Below are 23,701 nucleotides of genomic sequence, written 5' to 3' on the forward strand. Positions count from 1 at the left end.
CAAATTGGAAACATGTCAGAATCATTTTAAACTTTCTGTAGTTAGGACACACTGAGATAATTATTTGAAACTAGGTAAACATTCAAACTATGGAAGAGAAGCAGGTATTTAGTAGACGTTAACTACTTTTTTACTATGCGATAGTATTAACAGATTTTATGAAATTTTTAATAGAAGTTGAACTTTTTTTTCTCTTATCATCATAGTTGTGATATCTTAGACTGTAAGTAGGTACAAGTCCAGTGTCCATTGGTAAAGTAATAAGGAAATTTTATGATATCGTATCACAAGAAGTCTATAGTAAGGCTGCTCCTGGCTTGGCTGACGTATTGGCTCTTTGATCTAATCACGGGCTTAGATACCTGCCTAATTTTCAAGCGAGAACTTCCGTGGACCAAAGATGACTGTGGCACCTCTAGACATCACATTATCATGAAACATTCAGAGGCTTTGCATTGTTTTATAAGACTGAAGATATACTTTCTCAGAAGTCACCAGAAAACTTTACCCTATAAAAATTGCCCCCAAATGCTTATGTTCAGACCAGTATTTGGTAATGGGAATGGTCCAGTCAGGATTGGCTTTAGCGCTTGTGGTTTACTTGCCACTATTGGGCCTGGGTCTCACAGAAGAGGTTAGGTATAACACAAAATCAAGATTCCATTAGGAAGAAGGAAGAAGGCATGGCTCGGGGTAGGCAACCAACAGTTTCTGCAAATACAGTCTAATTTTTTTATCTTCTTAAACATTATTCCAAAGAGCAGGGAATGCCAAGTATAAATTTTGTGTAATGTAATATTACATGTACATTTTTGTTTTTAGGGATGAGCATCATTCATGTAAAAGACATTTAATCATTCCTCCCAGGAAAAATGACCCTTCGCAGGAGTGCACACATCTAGCATAGGCAGGTAATCGCAGAGTGCTAGAGCATTACTTAAAAGTTATTACTTCGCACCTCAGTTTCCTGATACATAAAATGGGAATGAAGAAACAATACCAACTTTTACAGGGGTTGTAAGGATTACGTGTGATTTTCTAATGTGAAGAGCTTAGAAATCTGCCAAAGTCCTCAAGAAATGTTATTTTTGTTACGAAGCCATTGCACCAGACTTAAACAAATGAGAATGGCTTTCGTGGTTGAGAATAATGTGACCTATAAACATGAAGGAAGTGCTTGGCACTTCTATCCTTGGGCATAGAGAATGGTCACTTTCAAACTCTTTGATTTATATTAAAAGATTTTGATAAGATGTCAATGTGATATATAAGATATGGAAAATGAGCTATAGATTTATAGATGCGTTTTTAAAAAATGGCATTTAGTACCTCATTAAAGTTTGGTAGCTTCATCTATTGGAATGATGAGCAATCTCTCTGAAGAGCTGTTATATTTGCAGATACCTCCATCTGAGAAAAATAAACCATTTACATATAAAGGGGAAAACATTCCAAACAGAGTGTACAACAAATGTAAAATGAGCTTGTAGTATAGACCATGTCACCCTCCAGTACCCACTGTCCCTGTTATGCACCAAGTATATCTAGCATGTTAATCAATCCCTCTCTTGATTTCTACAACTACTCAGGCCACTGACTCAAAACCTTTATATACTTAAAATACTAGTGGAATGCCTAGTGAACACACTATGAGTGTCTTCAGCTGAAAAAGATTCCTTTTTTGGAGCTGGATCAGCTCTAGTAAGATAAACTGGGGCATTTGTTGAACAGTGTGCTAACTGATGATTTACCTGGGTCACGTTTATGTCTTCATGCTTTCTACAAGCAAATGCAATACACATGCTTCCTAAGTATCAGAGACTCGCCCCTCACGTTTTTCATGGAACTCAAATGAAAGGACATCACATGGAGAGAGAAACCAGGTGGATTTTTCTTTTTTTTTTGCTTAGATTTCACCTTTTTTCTTTTCTTTTTTTAATTAAAATTTATTGGGGTGACAATGGTTAGTAAAGTTACATAGGTTTCAGGTATACAATTCTGTAATACATCATATGTATATCACGTTGTGTGTTCACCACCCAGAGTCAGTTCTCTTTCCATTACCATATATTTGATTCCTTTTACCCTGATCTACCATCTCCCTACCCTGTTACCCTCTGGTAACCACTAAACTATTGTCTATGTCTGTGAGTTTTTGTTTCTTCATTTGTTTGTCTTGTTCTTTTGTTGTTTCCAGTTTTACTATATACCACATACCAGAGAAATCATATGATTCTTGACTTTTTCTGTCTGACTTATTTCGCTTAGCATAATAATCGCAAGATCCATCCATGTTGTTGCAAATAGCATTATTTCATCTTTTCTTATGGTACACTAGTATTTCATCAATCTCAACTTCAGTGCAGACAGAGACCTCAGGCAAACAAATAGCTAATTAAGAGGATTCCACCCTCTGCCCAACTTTAAATAGTAACAGTTTTCTAATTCAAAAATCCTCTTGGAAAAATATTTCAAGTTTAGAAAGTATCTGTTAGTAAGAAAAATACCATGGTAGTAAACACAGATAGATTTCTGAAATTGCAAACAACTTTCTCCCGGTCCTGCCCTAGTGCTTTCTATCATTTGATTTGACAGAATACTACATATACAAATTGGAAATAAAGCAAATGAAAAATAAATTATAGCAGTTTATCATTTCTTCTGTTAGTGTTTATACTATGCATAAAAATTTTTAGGTAGCTCAAATTGATAGTCAATTTCAATTCATGGTTTTAGTTTGATCAAATATATTTTATGAAATGTTCATTACATAACATACTTTCCAAATTTTCTCACAGCATTTATTATGTACTCATGCAATATACAAAAGAAATAAAAACAAGCACTGTGAGTTTATGTCTACAGAACAGAATAGTAATATATAAAAGAGTAGACCTGTGTTTATATGTATGTGTATACATTATATTTTAAAAATGTGAATTAAAAAAACCCATCTGTTTATAATTCATTAGGAAGATTCATACGATTAAACAATGTTTTTTTTTCATGGCCATAGTTTATTATAATGAAAGGGTGCAAAACAAATCAGGAAAGGGAAAAGCACATGGGGCAAAGTACAGAGGAAACCAGTTGCATACTTCCAAGAGTCTTTCACAACAGAATCACAAAGGATAGGCTTAATTCCTTCAGCAACTAGTTGTGTGAAGAGTTGTTTAACCAAGAAGCTAGCTCATTAGAGACTTAGTACTTAAGGTTTGTGTTGGGTTGCTGGCCACACAGGCATTCTCTGTCTGACATGTACCAAAATTCCAGACTTCAGGAAGGAAAGCAGATATTAAGCAAAAACCACATCATTTGAAAAATGTTTTAAGCACAGTGAACCACTCTCATCAGCTAGGGAATGGTGGGAACACTTCTGAAATCCATATTCCCAGATGCCCCTCAAGAGCCCACCTTGCAATCAGAACTTTTTTAGGGTGGTAGTCTTAGCACTGCCATGTCAGCTCTTTTCTGCACAGTAGTTAAAAACACAAGTTTTATAATCAGATAGTCCTGGGCTAATATTTACATTCTACCACTTTATGCTAATGTCATCTTGAACAAGTTATCTAAACACTTTGCACACCTCAGTTTTATTAACTGTTACAAAGACTTAATTAGGCAATCATATCATTGGATTGCCATGAAAATCATATATAATACGGCACGTACAATTCTTAGCACACTGCCTGCAAAGAGTAATAACTCAATAAATGTTGATGAATAATAACAGTATATATGACAGCTACCTTCACAGAGCTTAGAATAGAATATATGAACAATATTCAAACAAATGAAATGGAGAGTAAATTAATGCTTTGTTGTGTGTGTGTTATCAACTATAAGTGCAATAGGAGCTCTAAGAGTGGGCAAATCCTGTAATTTATAAGAACCTACAAAAGCTTCCTTGCCAGAATAAATATTCTTTTGCTAAGTATTTTGGAGTCACAACCACAAAAGACAGTAGTAGCTGACAGAAGTAGCTTTCAGAAGATAAAACAGTAGCTGAAGTATGGTGACAGTATTGGGATCTTACACCTCTCTCTGATGGAGCTCTCTTTTATAACTTCATAGCTAGCATGAACGTGGCTATTATACTTGACACTAAAAACTCTTAGAATGGAAAACAGGATCAGAAGAAATAGTCTGATTTAGATGGAATCTTATGCTTCTGTGAATTTTTTGGAAATAAGACATTATTATTCTTACACACCATTTTTTTTTATAATTGCTTGACAAGTAAATAAAACAAAGAACTTGGATGAACAATAATTGCTCGCTTAGATATGGGCTCAGATATAAGTCTTATCAGGTAGAGAATTTTCTTTTTTGACATAACTAGTGATTAAACATCACGATTACGTGAATAACACATGCTGAATAGAAACTTCTGGAATGACTAAATGAATAAATAAATGAATGAATGCATGAGCTCAAAATGTAATTAGGCCTATGATTCATTAAAAAGGGACACCCATGAAGCTAGCTCGTGTTTAATAAAAATCACATGTGATGAGAATTTATTTATTTTTTTGAAATTTCATCTGTCTTTTTAATACAATAAACCAAGTTGCTTGGAGGATGGAGAGAGGTAATGGATGGTGTTGTGTTTTACATCTAATGTTAGATGCCTCTTTAAGCTAATGCACATTTAGATGTTGTTTAAAAAAATAAGTATATTTTTATATCATAATTTTAATTTTTATCCACAACTATTACAAAGTAGAAATATTTTTAATGACATTTTGTAAGTATTTAATATTAAGGACTAAGGCGCTTTGATTATTTCTGAATAATCACTTATAAAATATCTTTTATTTTACCAGAAAAAATATTATAGATGAATTGTATATCCTTACAGGATATCATTTAACTAAAGCATATAACTTAACTAAAATTATTTGTTAAAATTAGAACTCTTACTGCACCTTGACTGCTGCCAATGTAGACATTATTAAAGCCTCCTCAAAAAAGAAAAATAACAAACGTCAACCCCTCTAAACTTTTTCTTTAGTGAATATCCTGAATTAATCACAGTAATGGGAAAAAGCCTTAATGTGGTTATTCCAATCTATAGATATAATTATTTCCTATAAATTGCAAATTTAGCTGTGATTCATAGTCTATGTTCCACTTTAAATTTACACATTTTGGGCAGACATATTTATAAAATGTAGTAATCCATTGGTTAGTTATCCAGGCACCACATACTGGTAGAAAATAATATACATAATATCAATGATCCTGAGAAAAGATTGTTGTTAACCTAATTGAAAAATGCCCTTTAATTAATTCTGATAGTCTAGTATTTATCAAAGCATCCATCACCATTCTTAAAATAATTTGTTGATTATTTCTTCCTCCAGACTATAATGCATTGAGGATTATAGTTGTGCTTTTTGTTATTTTACCCTTGGTATGTATCAACTGGCTTTATAATAAGAACTCAAGAAATATTGAAGTGATTTGAGTTGAATTGAATTGTTTAAATAATTTTAAAAAGAGCAGTGTCCCTAGTTTCAGATAAAATATAATTTTAAGTTAAGAAGGAAATGTCAAATCAAATCATTTACACATTGACAAGTCTCATAAAATAGTATTGACTTTCACTGACTCTAAGGTAGCCTCAGTGTCCGGTTACATTATTCTATAAAACACCATTGGAAAAAAAATGCTAGCATTAAAATAAGATGCAGTACTTCATTTATATTTAGAACTTTATAATTAGAAAAAGTATTTTTACATAGTTAAACAGATTATTTTAATCATTACTGAATATTTTACACACACACACACACACACACACACACACACACACACACACTGGAAAAGGTACGTCAAATAAATGGAGTCTGGCATTCCAGAACTTTCTTTCCATCCAGTATCTAGTGCTTCTAAATTAGTTTTTGAGTCTGAGTCTTCGATGTTCATGTTTCACACAGAAGATTGTTTTCTTTGCTGGTGAGGAAGTACATTTTAATTGAGAGATCCACCATTTTCTCTGGTAATTTCATTTAAACTACTGCATCTGTTTGGTAAATTTGATGCTGGTACTTTCTTGACCTTACCAGAATGTGCCAACAGATGATTTTTCAGACAATAATGAGGATTCCATTTCACTTTTTCAAAATGTCCTTAAATGGTTTGATTGAAATGTGAGATATTATTATTATCCAACCAAAATAAGAGAAATAACAACCAAATTTAAGCATGCATAGGCCGTGATAGCTACATTACTACCTTGACTGCCATCTGATGGACAGGGATTGTTAAGAGACTATCAAATGTAAGACATCTTTATTTCTAATATAATAAGTTATGGAAACAATTGGTGTCTTAGAATCAAAGAAATGTGGTATTAAGGACAAATCAGGAATTTAATCCAAGATGGCGGAGTAGATAAATGCTGTGCTTGCCTCATCCCTTGAACACATCAAACTTAAAACCAAGGTATGTATCAATCAACCTGGAGAACCATCTGAAGTCTAGCTGAACAGAAGTTTTATAACTAAGGATATAAAGAAGAAGCAATGTCATGGCTTGTAGGAGGGGTGGAGATGCGAAACACTCTGGCCCCAAACCTCTGTGTGGTGGTTGAGAATCAGAAGGGATATCTTAACTAAGGAGGTTCCCCCTGGAGGAGTGGGGGATCCCAACCCCATACAAGGATCCCCAGCCCAAAGTACTGGTGCTGGGAAGAAGAGCTCCCACAACATTTGGCTGTAAAAAACATTTGGGATTCCAACTGACTGGGTGGGATAGAAGGCTGTGGGAAACCCAGACATCCTCTTAAAGGCTCTGCGCACAGACTCACTCACAGGCACTCACCCTGGGCTTTGGTGGAAAGACCGTGACTCAAGGGGTGTCAGAGACATGTGGGGAAAGACTGACTTGTGTAACTTAGAGGTGAGGACTGTAAGGACAGTTGCCATTTTCCCTGTGTGGGCTCCCCCTCCCATGAAGCCAGCAGGTGGGCACCATCTTTCCTGTGATGAATCCTCCCTCCACTCCTAGGGCCAAATCTGAATCTGAATTGGTCTAGTGAGCTCTGTTCGTTCCACTTTGGTGACTCACTGAGACCCTGCCACATCCAACTCATATACCACAGGAGGCTTTATCAGTGGCTGAACTTTATGGGAGACAATAGGTAGTATCAAGCCTTGGAGTCTCCTGGCTTTTTGTGGAGCTACCCCAGGCCTGGTACTAGTGGTGTCCATACTTGCTTCACAGCATGGCCTCTCCCATGCACCTCAATGTCCAGCACAAGCAGCTACCAACGGTGGATTGCTTTGTAATTCCTACCAGATAGTCCCCGTCTAGTCATAGGCAGTGGTTATAGGCAATGGCTGATCTGGGCCTGCACAAGAGCACTTCCCAAAAGGCTGCAGAACCAATGTACTTGGAGGTTGGCTTCAGACCACAGCAGACTACCTCCAAATTACGCCCACAAATAGCATATCTGAAAGGTAGTCTCAACAGGCACCAGAGCTAGCTGGGGCAAATCCCACTCCATGGGGTAAGCCATCTACACAGTATCCCATAAGCTGTGGACATGTCCAAACCACTGAGCCAGTTAGTCTGAGGGTGAATCCCATCCACTGATGTGCCAATAGCAATCAAGGCTCAACTATAACAGGAAGGCGCAACAACCCATACAAGGAACACTCCTGGAGCACCCAGCATGGGAGACTATGCCAGGGCCCCACAGGGCACCTAATACATAAGCCCACCTGGCAAGACTAGAAGACATAGCAGATCTACCTAATACATGGAAACAGAGAGAGGCGCCCAAAATGAGGAAACAAAGAAATATATCCCAAATGAAAGAACAGAAGAAAACTCCACAGGAAAAAAAAAAAAAAAAAAAAAAAAAAAACAAGGAAGCAAGCAACTTACCAGATACAGAGTTCAAAACACTGGTTATAAGGATGCTAAAGGAGCTTAGTGAGAACTTCAACAAAGAGATAGCAAGCATAAAAAAGGACACAGAAACGATAAAAATGAACCAGTCAGAAGTGAAGAATACAATATCTGAAATGAAGAATGCACTAGAAGGAATCATCAGCAGACTAGATGAAGCAGAGGATTGAATCAGTGATTTGGAAGACAAAGTAGCAGAGAACACCCAATCAGAACAACAAAAAGGAAAAATATTTTTTTAAAAAATGAGGATGGTTTAGGGACCTCTTGGACATCAAGTCTAACAATATTTGCATAATAGGGATAACAGAAGGCAAGAGAGAGAGCAAGGAATTGAAAACTTATTTGAAGAAATAATGACAGAAAATGTCCCTAACCTAGAGAAGGAAATAGCTATACAAGACCAGGAAGTACAGAGAGTCCCAAACAAGATGAGCCCAAAAAGGCCCACAACAAGATACATCATAATTAAAATGACAAAAGTTGAAGACAAAGAGAAATTTCTAAAAGCAGCAAGAGAAAGGCTGCTAGTTACTTACAAGGGAGTTCCCATAAGATTGTCAGCTGATTTCTCAACAGAAACTTTGCAGGCCAGAAGGGATTGGCAGGAAACACTCAAAGTGATGAAAAGCCAGGACCTACAACCAAGAGTACTTTACCCAGCAAGGCTATCATTTAAAATTAAAGAAGAGATAAAGAGCATTGCAGACAAGGGAAAGCTAAAGGAGTCATCATCACCAAACAAGTGTTACAAGGAATGTTAGAGGGACTTCTTCATGGGGCAAAAAAAAAAAAAAAAAAAAAAAAAAAAAAAAAAAAAGAGAGAGAGATTTAAAATGTGAATAATAAACTACATATTTATATGCAATAACTATATAGTTATCAACATTAGTTTCGATGTAAATGGATTAAATGATCTAATCACAAACATAAGGTGGCTGAATGGATAAGAAACAAAAGCTTTACATATGCTGTCTGTAAGAGACTCATTTCAGAATTAAAGACACACACAGACTGAAAGTAAATGGATGGGAAAAGTTATTTTATGAAAATGAAAACAAACAAACAAACAAACTGGGGTATCAATAGTTATACAAAACAAAATAGATTTTTTCAAACAAAGACTATAACAAGAGACATAGAAAGACCCAGTAATGCCACTGCTGGGTATTTATCTTAAGAAACCCAAAATGCCACTTTGAGTGGACATGTACATCCATATGTTCCTTGTAGCATTATTTACAATAGCTGAGATGTACAGGCAGCCTACATGTTTTTCAATGTATGAATGGATAAAGAGGAGGTGGTACATATATACAATGGAATATTGTTTGGCCATGAGAGGGAATGGGTTCTTGCCATCTGCGGCGGCATGGACTGATCTGAAAAGTATTGTGCTGAGTGCAATATGTCAGACGGAGAAAGACAGATGCAATATGATTCCACTTATATGTGGAATCTAAAGAACAAAATAAACATTCAAAACAGAAACAACCTCATAGATACAGAGAATATTTTCATGGTTGCCAGATGGGGAGGGGTTGGGGATAGGTAAAACAAGTGGAAGGGATTAAGAAGTACAAGTTGGTTGCAGCACTTTACACAATAGCCAATATATGGAAACAACCGAAATGCCCATCGGTAGATGACTGGATTAAGAAGCTGTGGTACATTTATACAATGGAGTATTACGCAGCCATAAAGAAGAAAGAAATCTTATCATTTGCAGCAACATGGATGGATCTAGAGAACATTATGTTAAGTGAAATAAGTCAGAAAGAGAAAGACAAGTACCATATGATCTCACTTATATATGGAATCTAAAGAAAAGACTATGTGAATGAACTAATCAGAAACAGTTTTGGGGACACAAAGAAAAAACCGAGAGTTGTTAGATGGGTGTGGGGGGGGTTGGGGATAAGGGGAAAGGTGAAGGGATTTGGAAGCAGCTGGTAACCACAAGATGGCCTCAGGGTTTTTTTGAAAATTAATTTGGGGAAGGTATTCAATAATGTTGTAAAGATTTTGTTGGGTATCCGATGGACATGCGTCCTATTTGGGAGACCACCTCAGGGATACTGTGGATACCTGATCATGGCATTGTACACCAGAAGCTAAACATTAATGTCAACTATAATTTTATATATATATAATGTGATGGTTCAGTGTGAGGTCGGAGGGATAGTGGATGGGGGGAAGGGGGTTCACAGTGTGAGGGATATAAATGATGAACGTCTAAGTATTACCTTGTCTTGTACACCTGAAACTAATAAATAAATTAATTAATTAATTAATTAATTTAAAAAAAACAAAAAACATACTTGAAACTTTAAGAATTAAAATATAATTTAGCTTTAATCTAAAAAAAAAAAAAGAAGAAGTACAAGTTGGTTACTACAAAGTAGTCATGGGAATGTAGTGATGTAGTGTATAACATAAAGAATATAGTAAATAATATTGTGATAACTGTATGGTGTCAGATGGGTACTAGATTTATCAGGGAGATAGATAGGATGGGATTTGGGTGACAGGGTGAAAACGGTGAAGGGATTAAGAAACATAAATTGGTAATTACAAAATAGTCATGGGAATGTAAAGTAAAGCATAGGGAATACAGTCAATAATATGGTAATAACTATGTATAATACCAGGTGGGTACTAGACGAGTCAAGGGGATCACTTCTTAAATTATACAAATGTCTAACCACTATGCTGTACACCTGAAATTAATATAAAACAATACTGAATGTCAACTGTAATTGAAAATTTAAAAAAGGGAGGGGGAAGGTGACAGGCAATAAGAAGTCCAAGTTGCCAGGTATAAAACAAATGTCATAGAGATGTAATGTACAGCATAGGTAATATAGTCAATAATACTGTGATAGCATGGCACAGTGTCAGATGGTTGTTGGACTTATCATGGTGATCACTTCTTTAGGTATATAAATGTTTAATAACTATGGTGTATACCTGAAATTGATATAATGTTGTATGTTAGCTATATTTTTTAATTAAAATATTTTTAAATAAAAATCATAGTGGGTTATAATTTAAAAAAAATTAACTCTAAGAGCATGTATTTTATGTGTGCATGCTCACATACATTATTATTCTAAAAAATAAAATTCTAACGCAAGTCATTTACATAATACCTCGATTTTTGTTACATAAATTTACCTGCACTTAAGGTATTTAGACAGTTTAGCTATGTCTTGTTGAAGAACTTTTCCATCAAAAGTTGAATGATTATGGTCATGAAAAACTGTATGTTAAACACTTCTAACTTATGGTTTTCTGTGCTTTCACATGTATGATTAAAGATAACCAGTCAAACTGATTGGAAAGCATTGAAAAATCTTCGTTATAGTCCATGTGAACTATTATTTTTTTTGTCATTACAATATGCTTTCTTAGCCTTCAGAATGAACAAATATTAAAAATAAATGACCCAGTAACTGAATGTTTCTTAATCTCCTCTCTCCCTCAGGTCCCATAAGTAGTGTTTTGGTGAATAAATATGGTAGCCGGCCAGTGGTTCTAGTAGGAGGCTTGTTATGCTGTCTGGGAATGGTCACAGCCTCTTTTAGTACCAGCGTAATAGAGCTTTACATCACTGTTGGATTCGTTGGAGGTAAGTTTTGTTTTCCTCTTATTGTCTTCTTAACACTTACCATGTTTCCCAGAAAATAAGACTGGGTCTCGCATTAATTTTTGCTCCAAAAGATGCATTAGAGCGTATTTTCAGGGGATGTCTTATTTTTCCATGTACAACAATCTACATTTATTGAAACACAGCAATGTCATCTTTTTCTGGAACATTGTCATGACGTACTAAATGCTTTCATCTGGCTGATGATCTTAACTGGGGCTTATTTTCGGGGTAGGTCTTATTTTCGGGGAAACATGGTATGTTGCTTGCAAAGCTCTAGGAAGCATGAACAATAGAACATTATTGTTTCTCTGAATTTCCTTTTTTATAGCAGATGATATCTTAAATTATTTTAATCCAGTACATTGAGATACTAGCTATGGACTGTCCAATTAGACTCATTTCAAGTAATGGAAGAAGAAACAAGTTATCAGACATGTGATGTGCTATGATATAAATATCAAAAACACAACAGCTTTGGTCTGCTTTTACTGTTTCACCCTTTTCTCTTTAGCCAGTTAAGATGGTATTGTGGACAGAGACTTTCTGGCATATAAATAGTTTTATTTTTGAAAGTTCATTTTTCATTGCTTGTTACTATTTAGAGTATCTGACATATCACTTAGAGTTGGTTAAAATGGTGTCAAAAAGACGTTTTTTCTGGATGCACTATTCAGCTTTAACGATAGAGTTATTGGAGTCTGTTTTCTGATTAGTTGTAGAACTCTGTAGTGCTACCTCATTTTTTTCCTTACTGGAGGATGCTGTTTAAAAGCTCCTAAGGCACATTTCCCACTAAACACAAATACTTTCAAATGGCATGCTGTCATTTGATTATATAATAGTTGTTTCTCATGTATAATGTCTCCAGACTCAAACTGACTGGACTATGTAGTTTGGAAACTACTTTTATTAGCCTCAACAATAAATTGAATCAAACAGATCTATACCCAGTTTTAATAAAAATTAGACTTTAATATGTAAAGGAATTAAATATTTTTCTCATGCCCAAAGATAAAAAGACAAATATATTTCTTTTTTTATCATGATTTTAGATCAGTCTAACCTAGGACTTATGTGTCATTTGATGAAAAAAAAAAAAGATGTATTAAAGCCTACAGTCATAGTGATGTTAAAATCTTTGTCTTTACCTGGTGGCAACTCTTCCTTTTTGATATGATGAAACACCTTTTGTAAATGAAAATCTTATTATATTTAAGAATTGTCATAGTGGAGAGAATACTCTTTCCTTTGTGCAGAAATACTATATGTTGCATTTAACCATAGAAGTCAGACTGGGCCTACGAGTAGATGCATTAGGGAAAAGATGATTTTGATATCATTGTACCACAAATAGCAGCATTATATGTTATTCTAACTTCAATTCCATTCCTTTTGATCTTGAAGGCCTTGGTGCTTCTAGAGTCAACCACTAAATATACCTATACGGGATTTATCTTTTTTTTTTTTAATTAAAGTTTATTGGGGTGACAATGGTTAGTAAAGTTACATAGGTTTCAGGTGTTCAATTCTATAATACATCATCTATATATCACATTGTGTGTTCACCACTCAGAGTCACTTCTCCTTCTATCACCATATAGTTGATCCCTTTTAGGATTTATCTTAAGCCATTATCAGCCAATATTTTTGGTATCTGATATCAGACAGGTCTTGTTTTTAAACCTAACTCAGCACATATTAGGTTTGTGATCATGAGTAAATTAACCTTCTTATGCCTCAGTCTTTTTGTCTTTAAAATGTGGAAAATGATAGGTCTTTTGGGAGTTGTTGGAATGATTAATGTAACAAATTAATATAGAGTACCCAGCATTTTGTTACTTTTAAATAAATGTGAGCAAATAATGATAATCACAATATCATTATAAAACAACTTACAGTTCTAGAATTTAGTTTTTTTGGCAAACCCTTATGAGGGAATTAGAGCTTAAGAAGTCTAAGTGTTTTGCCCAGTAGTACACGTAGTTAAGTAGCTGAGACAGATTTAGGTCTTTTGATTTCAAATCTCATGTTGGTTTTGCCATGCCAGAATAGGAATTAGATGACTGATATCTCCTAAGGAGAACTTGGATTAACATCTGAAGGCAAAATTTCAGGTGACAGAATGGAGATGGGGGGAGATAGCACAAGATAAAGAAACTTAAAACACAATTCAAAACACAATTCCTGGGTTTTCATTTCAGTTCTTCTACTTACAAGCTGATGGTCAGTTTCATTATTTTTAAGTTGGATCTAATTTTATTTTTTATGAAGTAGATTCAGAGATCATACTGCCCTGTTACTCTCCAAAGCATGTTCTTGGTTCCTTTCAGTTACCTTTTAAAGACCCTCCTACCCAGATAAAATATTTGTATTAAATGTTTGCAATAAGTATTTGTACTCAGAACTGAATGTCCCAGAATCTAAACACTTAACCACTTCATAATATTGTCTCAATTTACATAAATTGGTAAATGCAACAAAATTACTACTTCTATGGCCCGTAAAATAATACAGAGTAAGACCTAAACTAAAGGGGAAAGAGAGATAGTTTATATAAATCATTTTCATGTACTTTTTAAACAAACATATTCATTACATTGCTAAATAGTACCTTGGTGAGCTATAAGAAGCAGTTCATTTTTCAAAGGCTATACTTAGCACTGCCAAGGAGTTCCCTAGACAGTGGGAACTTTTGACTTTTATAAACAATAACATTTAATCTCTGAAGTAAGAATATATTTGAAGCCAAAAAATTATATTTTATTTAACACACATGTGCATCTATATTCATGAAATGTGGAATGTGAGGGATGTAGAGCATGAAATTAATGGCATGACTTTATTATTCCTTTTTATTATTTGCATGGCTTTGAAAGAATGTCTTTGGGGAGACCTAAGACTGTTTATAAGTGACAAAGTTTTTAGTCTGTTGAACTCTGAAAAGAAGGTATTCACATTTTAAATTCAGGTTTTCCCACAAGGGGAAAAAAAAATCTATCCTATATATGTGTATGTAAATGAAAAAGAGGTTAATTTATCTGTTGAATTAAATGATAGTAATTAAGAACTAATAATTTTGTCCTAGTTTCAACCTATTCTACGATTATTGAAAAATCAGTAGAAGTTCTTGATTTTATTTTTGTGCTTTAAAATGAAAGGAATATGAAACTGTCATACATATCAAGTGTCCAGTTATGGGAACCTTTTTGTTTATGTGCCATTCTATTGATATTTATAATTAAGAAAATTACTACCTGCTGTTGCATTTTAGTCTGCCTTACCCATTTAAATGTACATTTTGAAAAAGTAATTTATTTTGTGAGTGGCATAATGTTTGTGTTTTTCTTTTTTGTTTTGTTCTTCTCAGGTTTAGGTCTAGCCTTCAACCTGCAACCTGCCTTGACAATCCTTGGCAAATACTTCTATAAGAAACGACCCATGGCGAATGGACTCGCCATGGCAGGAAGTCCTGTTTTCTTAAGTACCTTAGCTCCTTTCAATCAGTTCCTTCTTAATACTTACGGCTGGAAAGGAAGCTTCTTGATTTTGGGAGGTATATTTTTGAACGCCTGTGTGGCTGGGTCCCTCATGAGACCCGTTGAACCCAAACAAACTACTAAGTCTAAAACTAAGGTTTGCGTAAGAGCAGATGATTCAAGTGTGAAGAAAAGCCACACGAAGAAATCAACATGGGAAAGAATTAATGATTATTTAGATTTTTCCCTTTTCACGCATAGAGGATTTTTGATATACTTATCTGGAAATGTCATTATGTTTCTAGGATTTTTTGCTCCCATTATATTCTTGGCTCCATATGCTAAAGACAAAGGAATTGATGAGTATTCTGCAGCCTTCTTGCTGTCTGTGATGGCTTTCGTTGATATGTTTGCTAGGCCTTCCGTAGGGTTGATTGCTAACTCCAAACTTGTTCGACCCCGAATCCAGTACTTCTTCAGTTTTGCAATTATGTTCAATGGACTGTGTCATCTTCTATGCCCATTGGCAGAGGACTACACAAGCCTGGTGCTTTATGCTGTATTTTTTGGCCTTGGATTTGGGAGTGTTAGCAGTATCCTCTTTGAAACTCTCATGGACCTTGTTGGTCCTCAAAGGTTTTCCAGTGCTGTGGGACTCACCACAGTCGTGGAATGTTGCCCAGTTCTTCTTGGCCCTCCTCTTGCTGGTAAGAATATTCCCCAATAAGGAAAGCAAAAAGCATAAAGTCAATAGCCATTAGTCTAGACTTTCTTTGTAGTATATAATATGGTTTGTGATAATAAATACTAATAGCCTGAAAGACTATGGCTGTGCTAATTTTAGGTTTTATTATATATTTTTAAACTTCATAATTAGTTGATTTTATACCTAAATTTGTTTCAGAGCCCAAACCTATGTACTTAAGAATTTAAGTTAGACTGATAATTAGTAGCATCATTTTCAGGTTTTTACCCAGATCAGTTATTTTGGGCTTTTAAAAAAGTATCATAAAGGTAAAATGTCACTTTTTCTTTATTTTATCATTGGTGAATAGATTTCTGCTTGTATTAAAATGAGTCAAAATTTTAAAATAATGTTCTCAAAAGGACAGGATCTATTTTCTTAGTGGAGTGCATTGGTTATATTAATATGGAACTTTTTACATGACTATGGAAGAAATATTTTTATAATATCACTGATAAAAACATCTGTACTGTCTACATCTATATCTATATCTGTATCTGTATATCTATCTATATGTAATGCAGGAATGTATAGAATGCAGGAATGGAGGAAAATCCATTCAAGATCATTTTTGTGACCAGACACTTACATTCCCTATTCATAAATTATAAAGACTACCTTTAAATTTTAAGATCTGAAACATTTTCAGTGATGCCGACAAAAGTATCTGTGCTAAATAACCAGTAAGGAGCATGAGTAAAGACACATGTATAAGTTCATTTCTAAAGTTAAGACTTTATTTAGTTTTAAACTTTAGTGTTATAAAAATTAATACTTTTTGTGGGCCAGTCTTTTCCAGTAACCAATGTCTGTTGTTTTGGTTAACACTTAGACTCCTGGTCTGCCCCCCTAGTGGTCACAGTAACTGCTGGCCTAAATGTAAATTTTTCCATGTATTTAAGTCAGTTCCTATATGACATAAATTACTTCCTATATGACATTAAGGAATCATTTTGAAAGTGAGAAAATTCATGTTTAATCTGTTAATTTTAAGGCATCATTGACTTGTCACATTTTTCTGTTTCGCTTGGTTAGGAATGAGTTGTGTAGTTCACTTTCTGTCCACCATGGCTGTCCTCTGGTATCTAGCACAGATGTTGCAGGTGTTATGTCTCTCAGTGTGGATATACCATGGCACTAAAACTGTTGTCAAAAAGAGTGAAAACCAATTGGTCTTGTTTGTTAGCCTCTTGATTATATAAGACAAGTACAATTGACCTATCTTCTCATACAGAGGTAATTTTACCAAATGGGTTTTAGAAGCCTATTCATGAGCAATAAAATTTGCAGTATCAACAGAAAAAATTGTATTTCACCAGCCCTGGTGGGATTGAAAAAAAAATCAAGTCAGGTCAACAGATGTAGTGAGTAGGCTCTAAGGATAAAAATAAAGGAATCTGATTTGGCTATTTCTACTTGAGCTGAGAACCTGTATCAATAATATTTACATCAATTTCAATGTCCTTGAATGATTATTGTGTTAATAATGCCAAACAATTGCACCAGTGGTGCCAATGGCAGTAATTGTTTTGTGGCTTTCTGTTGAAGTTCTAAGACTGTAGCCATAATATATCCATTCTTTTATTTCATCCTTTTTCTGCCTCCTGCTTCCCCTGGCACTCCATGACTTTCAGACTGGCTTCTCCTCTACAGCATTTGGTATCAGCTAGAGTGGTGTCTGGCATATCTTAGCCACTCTAAATACTTCTGAATGAGTGGGTATCGTTGTAGTTACTTCTTACAGTTGCTGTTCCTACTACTCTTGTCTAGGAGAGCAGCAAAAGGTAGAGAGAGTATGATTTTTATTTTTATTTTTTTCAGCCCAAACGTTTACTGAATCACTCACAAAGAATTGAAGCTTTAGTTTTGGAAATCATATGTGGTTTCTTGAGGATGATAAAAAATTCCCCAAACAGTCAGAAAGTATGTTGAGATGGCAGCCTAAAGTGATATTAACTCTGATGGTTATGTATTTAGAAGTATAACAATCATTGCATGGATAGAAATATTTGACTTATAATGGAAAATTAAATTGTGCAGTTTTTGTTAGGCTTATGTATATGTCATATTTATTCAAATAAGCCTATTCCACCATTTACCTAATTAAAACAGGGGACTTTCTTCAAATAGATAATTTCATACATAGCAAAATTTAATACTGAGCCACTGACTAGATTTTAGTTAGAATGGTAGAGATGATGACTAAACAACTAGGTCTATATCAGAATCTCCTGAGATACACAAATGATAAACCATATAGATTTATGTAAATTAACTTTTGCTGATAATAATTGTTGTTAACAATTAGGTACCTGCATAAGCAAGAGGCAAAACTGTAAACTGAAACATTTAAAAAAGTCAATAAACCTTCAGACGATTTGGCAGCAGCCTAGTTCTTCAATGTTTTCAAAATCAAATGGAATAAATATTTTCATCCTGATTAGTTTGGCCTTAATAATTTAGATTCAAATAAAGTAAGCAACAACAACTGTGATTAGCCCAAGAAGTGACATAACAATTAAGAGGTTTGGTGAAGCCATTTGAAAGAGTAGTTAAGAATATGAGATTCAGAGAAACATGGTTAAAATCCAGATTCTGCCACTCACTGGCTCTGTAAAAATTGTTTAGCCTAGTGCTGGTCATAGAAAAAGCATTTAGTGAACATTATGCCCTGCCAGGAACTTTATAAAAGCCTTTGGGTCTTTCCTAAAGAACGTAATGTTTCCCTCTTTACTGAAAAGCTAGGCAGCATGGAAAGAATGAAGTAATGTTAATGTGTTTCCTGTAAATACGTAGAGAAATATATCTATTTCTACATTGACAGATACAAAAAAATACACCTCCTGCATGTATGTATTTATGAATATGTAGTTCAAAACATATATATATATATATATATATATATATATATATATATATATATATATATATATATATATACTTACTTTCCCTTTGTTGTAGATTTTTATTCAGGGAAATCGTTTTCAATAATTTTAATGTGCTGGTAATATTAATATAATGCTGCATACATGCCTTTATTTGCCTATATAGAAGTCACAATCCAGAATATTTGTTTTATTGGTTAAAGTTTCATTTATATTAACTTAAATAAGAAATAAGTATATATTTTGTGGAAGAATTTATTTGAAACTTTTATCATTTATGACTCTTTTATTAAAAGATGCTTTTTGTCTCTTAGGTAAATTGGTGGATGAAACTGGAGAATATAAATACATGTATATTGCCTGTGGAGCTATTGTGGTCCTAGCAAGTGTGTGGCTGCTCATTGGCAATACTATAAACTATAGATTGCTTGCAAAGGAAAAGAAGTTGGAAGAAGAAAAGAAGAAAACGCATAAACTTGAAACTGGAGAATCTGAACCTTTGAGCAAGTCTAACCAATATGATGCTAAAGTCCAAAGAATGAAAACAGGGAGTAATCCCTCAGAAAGAGAAACTAATATATAACAAGAATCACACCTCTGATTTCAGTGTTTATGATTTTCTTAGGAGTATTTCCCCCCCAAAATATTTGAAAGGTTCTTAGTTGAAATAAGGCATCATAATTAAGGATGGAGATGAGATTTTCCTCAATGGAGAATTTTAAATGTTTCATTTTTAAAATTAATTTGGGCAGTAAAATTTTGAGATTATGCACATAATCAATGTAACCGATTTATTTCCATACATAGCTCTGGTTGTGGTCGTTAAAATAATGTTAAAGTCTATGGTTTAAAGTCTTGGTTATAGACATCTGAATTCCAAATTCTTGGTTTAAGTAGTTAGAAGGACTATGTTTAATCCTATAAGAATGCCCTCTCCACATTTCATTTTTTTATTTGACATTAAAGTGTGAGATGGAATTAAGGGAAAATGAATATTACACACACCCATGTACACATAGGGTATCTGGAGAACAAAAGACATGTAAGTTAAAAAAAACATTATCACCGTACTACTTTTATTTTTTAACTTAAAAAAAAATAATCCATGGAGGAAAAAAATGTATTACATCTGCATAGTACTTTGCAAAGTGGGTTTTAAAGATAAGGACATGGATGAAAATGAGATGATCTTATTTTGAAAATGCAACTACTGTTGTAAAACAAAGCATTTGCATGTTTATAATAAAATTGAAGAAAAGAAGATACTCCACTTTAAGCCATTATTTCTGAGCACTGTTAGATTTGATTAATCCCGGCACATGATTTCTTTGAGGGGGCCATTAGTACCTGGTGCTAGAGACTAGCATGCTCCAATAATTTTCAGAATATTTATCTAATAAGTAAATTAAATTAAAAGCATAAATAACTCCAATCAGTGAGCTATGTCCATTGATTTTAAAAAGGATTTTTGTTAGTAATCCAGAAAGTAATAACCAGGGATTTTTCTTAACTCATCAGACACACTTTCACACTGAGACATCAAAGTAGAATCAACCAGAATTCTCGTGGACAGGCTTACGGATAGGCTGGATTCTAATTTTTCTCAACACATACACAGTGGTGACCAGGAGGTTACTGTTATGAGTAATCCATCTGAGTAAAGCTAAGAATGGAAGGTGCTTTTAATGAGCCTTCTAAACTCTCTCATTTCCCTCCCTTTACCAAAATGCAAAAGTGAAAAAACAGAAACCACAAGTAGGCTTTTTACTCAGCCACTGAAAAATATCTCGTTATCGGGAAGGCAGCCCTTGCAAATTCTGCCCTCTACTGGTTGGACTTCCTGCTGCCTGTGAACATAACCAGGAGACTGGTAGAAAAGGCTTCTAGAACTGGATGGAGGCTGTGTGTGACTTGGTATACACCTGTGAAGTGTAGCTATCATGTATAACAAGATAGCAGGAAGCTTTCAATACTGTAAGCCAGGTTAATTTAGCAGTTTCTCATTTTCATAACTGTATGAAAACATCTGGGATTCTGAATCACTCTTGAAAACAGAGGCATATGATAGTTGTGTGCATTCAGAACTATAAATACCATTTTGAGTGATAAAGTACTTTTAAACAAGAAAGACACTGTGCAACATGGCTAAAGTTATAAATATTTACATCTACAAATCTGAAGTTTAAGATCATGATTAATAAAAAGCATTTAGTGCTTGATTATTGAAGTGATGTCACTCTTAAGATGTCAAAAGGAATTTGCCGTTTTTTTTTTTAATTATTATTATTGCAGTAGAGGCAGGTGCTATTCTTATTTCCTATAAGATTGTACCTGGATACCAAGCTTTTGTGATAGTTAATCTTAAGGATTTTATTTGTAAAATGTATGCACTGTTTAAGCATGAGGCTCATGTTTAGGAAGCTATATACAATTCCATATTTCATTTAACATTCATTTTTTGCATGTGAATAGATATTTGTATTTCTGAAATATTAAGTAAAACAATATGTGCCAATACTATAGGTCAATTAATCAGGGAAACGTGGCAGTGTATGGCTGTATTTAATTTGATTTCACCCAGTCTTGATTCTGGAATGAGTTATTTTCATATTATTAGTGCTTTTGTGTTTAAGTCTGACTCATCATAAAAAAATGCAACGTTAGAAATTGTGTAGTAGATCTCCAATTTTAAACATTTTCAAAAAATATCTTGAATTCCCTGAAGACATATTTAAATTAATATAGATATCAGACCCCCAGGAGGAATAAACAGCAAAGTAATGATGGTGGGGTTTTAGGTCTAAGGCTATAGTCTGTTTTATCACCTGCTGGTAGAGACATGCTGGTGGGTACATTGCAGTGGCTTTCTCCATGAAAGGAGATTTACATACTGATGAATTTCTTGTCACATCAAATCCAGTTCATATGTATTCCATTGCTCTTTGGTCATTTTCATTTCTAACACTGATTATATTAAATTGTTAAAAAGAGAAAGGGAGGGAAGTTGCACATTCAAAGCACATGATGTGATGTATACAGTAATGCCTGAGAGCAGTGCTGCATAAAGTTGCAGATATGCACACATATAAATTCCCGTACATAAATGTGGAAAATTAAATCAGAACATACTGAAAACAGTGACGTCAATTCATTCATGTACAGGGTTCAGATTGTTCCAGGGTAACATAATTTTTTCTATTTGTTCACCCTTCTCACTCCCTTGAGATTGTTAGAATATTTGTTGCTTTAACAGCATCTTTCAAAGATTGAGAAGAGAATATCGACCTAGAGCATTTGTTTTTCTATAGTCACATAGATGGAAGAGGAAATATAGTTGACTTCTGTGTCTGTAACAATTTCTTCCCCTAGGGAACGATACATTTTAGGTATTTAAGATATCATAAAGAAAAAAAATCACAGAACACCAATAAAGTCCATGTCAGTCCCATTCCCCTATCATGAAATTGTACATAAAGAAGATTATCGTAAACCAGGATACCAATATATTCATCGTCACTGGCTAGTTTATTTTTCCATTTGGGATAACTGATCACCCTGTATTTTTTACCATTTAGCCTTAAATACTTGTATGCCTTCACTAATTTATGAAGAGAATATTGGATATAGATTTGTACTAACCTATTCCCACCCACTTTCCAGATTATTTTGGGGTCCAATCAGCACACATTTAGGAGGCAGTGACTCAGGCTCTAATGTTCTTCACATTGGAAGACATGATTTCTCAATGCAAATTCATCACTCAGATGCAAATTCATCACTTTTTTCCAACCACCTTATATCACAGCCCCCCCCACCCCAGACACTAGGAAATAAGTAAAATCATTAGGTTTGATAAATTTGAATGTACACTTTAAAAATCTTGGGATTTTTTACACAGTTTTCTCTGGCTATACATGACAACTGGTATAGAAAAAAAAACCCACAAGATGTATGATGTTTTATATTGATGTTATAAAATGTACAGGTATCCTTAATCAATTAGTTGAAACTTATTTTCCATCCAAAAGTATCTTTAAAAAGACCCAACAACCTCATTTGTATAATGTTGCAGACTTTAAATAAAATGAAAATCATGATTGTTAAACTCAATTTCATAGGGAGAAAGGATAAAAACTAGGAAGGGAACTAATATTTATGTATCATGTATTTTGCCTACCTTAATATTCAAGCCAAATCATAAGTAGAGGCTATTGGCCTGATATCACAGATGAGCAAAACAAAACCCAAAACAGACGTGCAAAGAAGTTCGGCAAATTGCCCAAAGTTAAAAGGTAATATGTGACAGAATCAAAACTAAAACTCAAGTTTATCTAAAAGCAGAGAGAGTCCCTGGTGTGTTCACTATTTCGTTGCCTTCCAATAGAAACTGTAGAAGCAAAGCTAGATAAAATATAAATGCAAAAAATGTAAACCTTATATGGTAAACCAATTAATTTAACTGCAATTTGTGTTATGTATGATTTATATAGTGCTATTAGAGACTGCATTGCTATAACCTGAATATATAGTTTCAAGTTGCCTGCTTTTCTAGCCAATGGAAATTATTCTAAATCATGGTAATGATTATATAATAGCCATAATTGTTTTAATGTGACTTTTTTCATATAATGACGTATTTTTATGACTCAAGCATAGTATATTTTCCCTGAGGTTGGATTTAGAAGAAAAAAATTATTTTCTTTATGGATAAGTAATTCCAATATTGCTTGCTGCTTATTATGATTCAAAAATAAAAAGTACTTACTATGAAACATTATTTTCAGAATTATAGTGATTCCCATTTACAGGTGTATCCTAAATTACAAACAAAACAAAAAGAAAAAAAAAGAAAAAACTTTTAAAATGTCATGAGATACAAATGATTTGGTTCATCTGTGCAGTATATATTCATTTTCATCATTTAATGCAATGGGCCCTACACCTTAACTCATTTTTTCAAGTTATCTTGAACGTCTGTGTTATCATTTCTGTCCATTTATCCTACATAAAGAACAAGCGCCAT

At 34.1% G+C, this 23,701-nt stretch overlaps 1 protein-coding gene across 8 annotated transcripts in view; it reads left to right on the forward strand.

Annotated features, from left to right (window-relative positions):
* The window catches only part of SLC16A7 (solute carrier family 16 member 7), a 157,290-nt gene extending 133,840 nt beyond the window's left edge, over positions 1–23,450 (forward strand). For all 8 annotated transcript variants that reach the window (XM_081059716.1, XM_081059719.1, XM_081059718.1 and 5 more), the window contains 3 exons: positions 11,408–11,551; positions 14,940–15,755; positions 18,993–23,450. In XM_081059716.1, the coding sequence (XP_080915842.1) occupies positions 11,408–11,551; positions 14,940–15,755; positions 18,993–19,261 (1,229 nt within the window). In that variant the 3' untranslated portion in view covers positions 19,262–23,450. The remainder of the gene's footprint in view (positions 1–11,407; positions 11,552–14,939; positions 15,756–18,992) is intronic.
* Positions 23,451–23,701: the final 251 nt, after the last annotated feature.

Source organism: Rhinolophus hipposideros (assembly GCF_964194185.1).
Source record: "Rhinolophus hipposideros genome assembly, chromosome: 9".
NCBI classification, from domain to species: Eukaryota; Metazoa; Chordata; class Mammalia; order Chiroptera; family Rhinolophidae; genus Rhinolophus; species Rhinolophus hipposideros.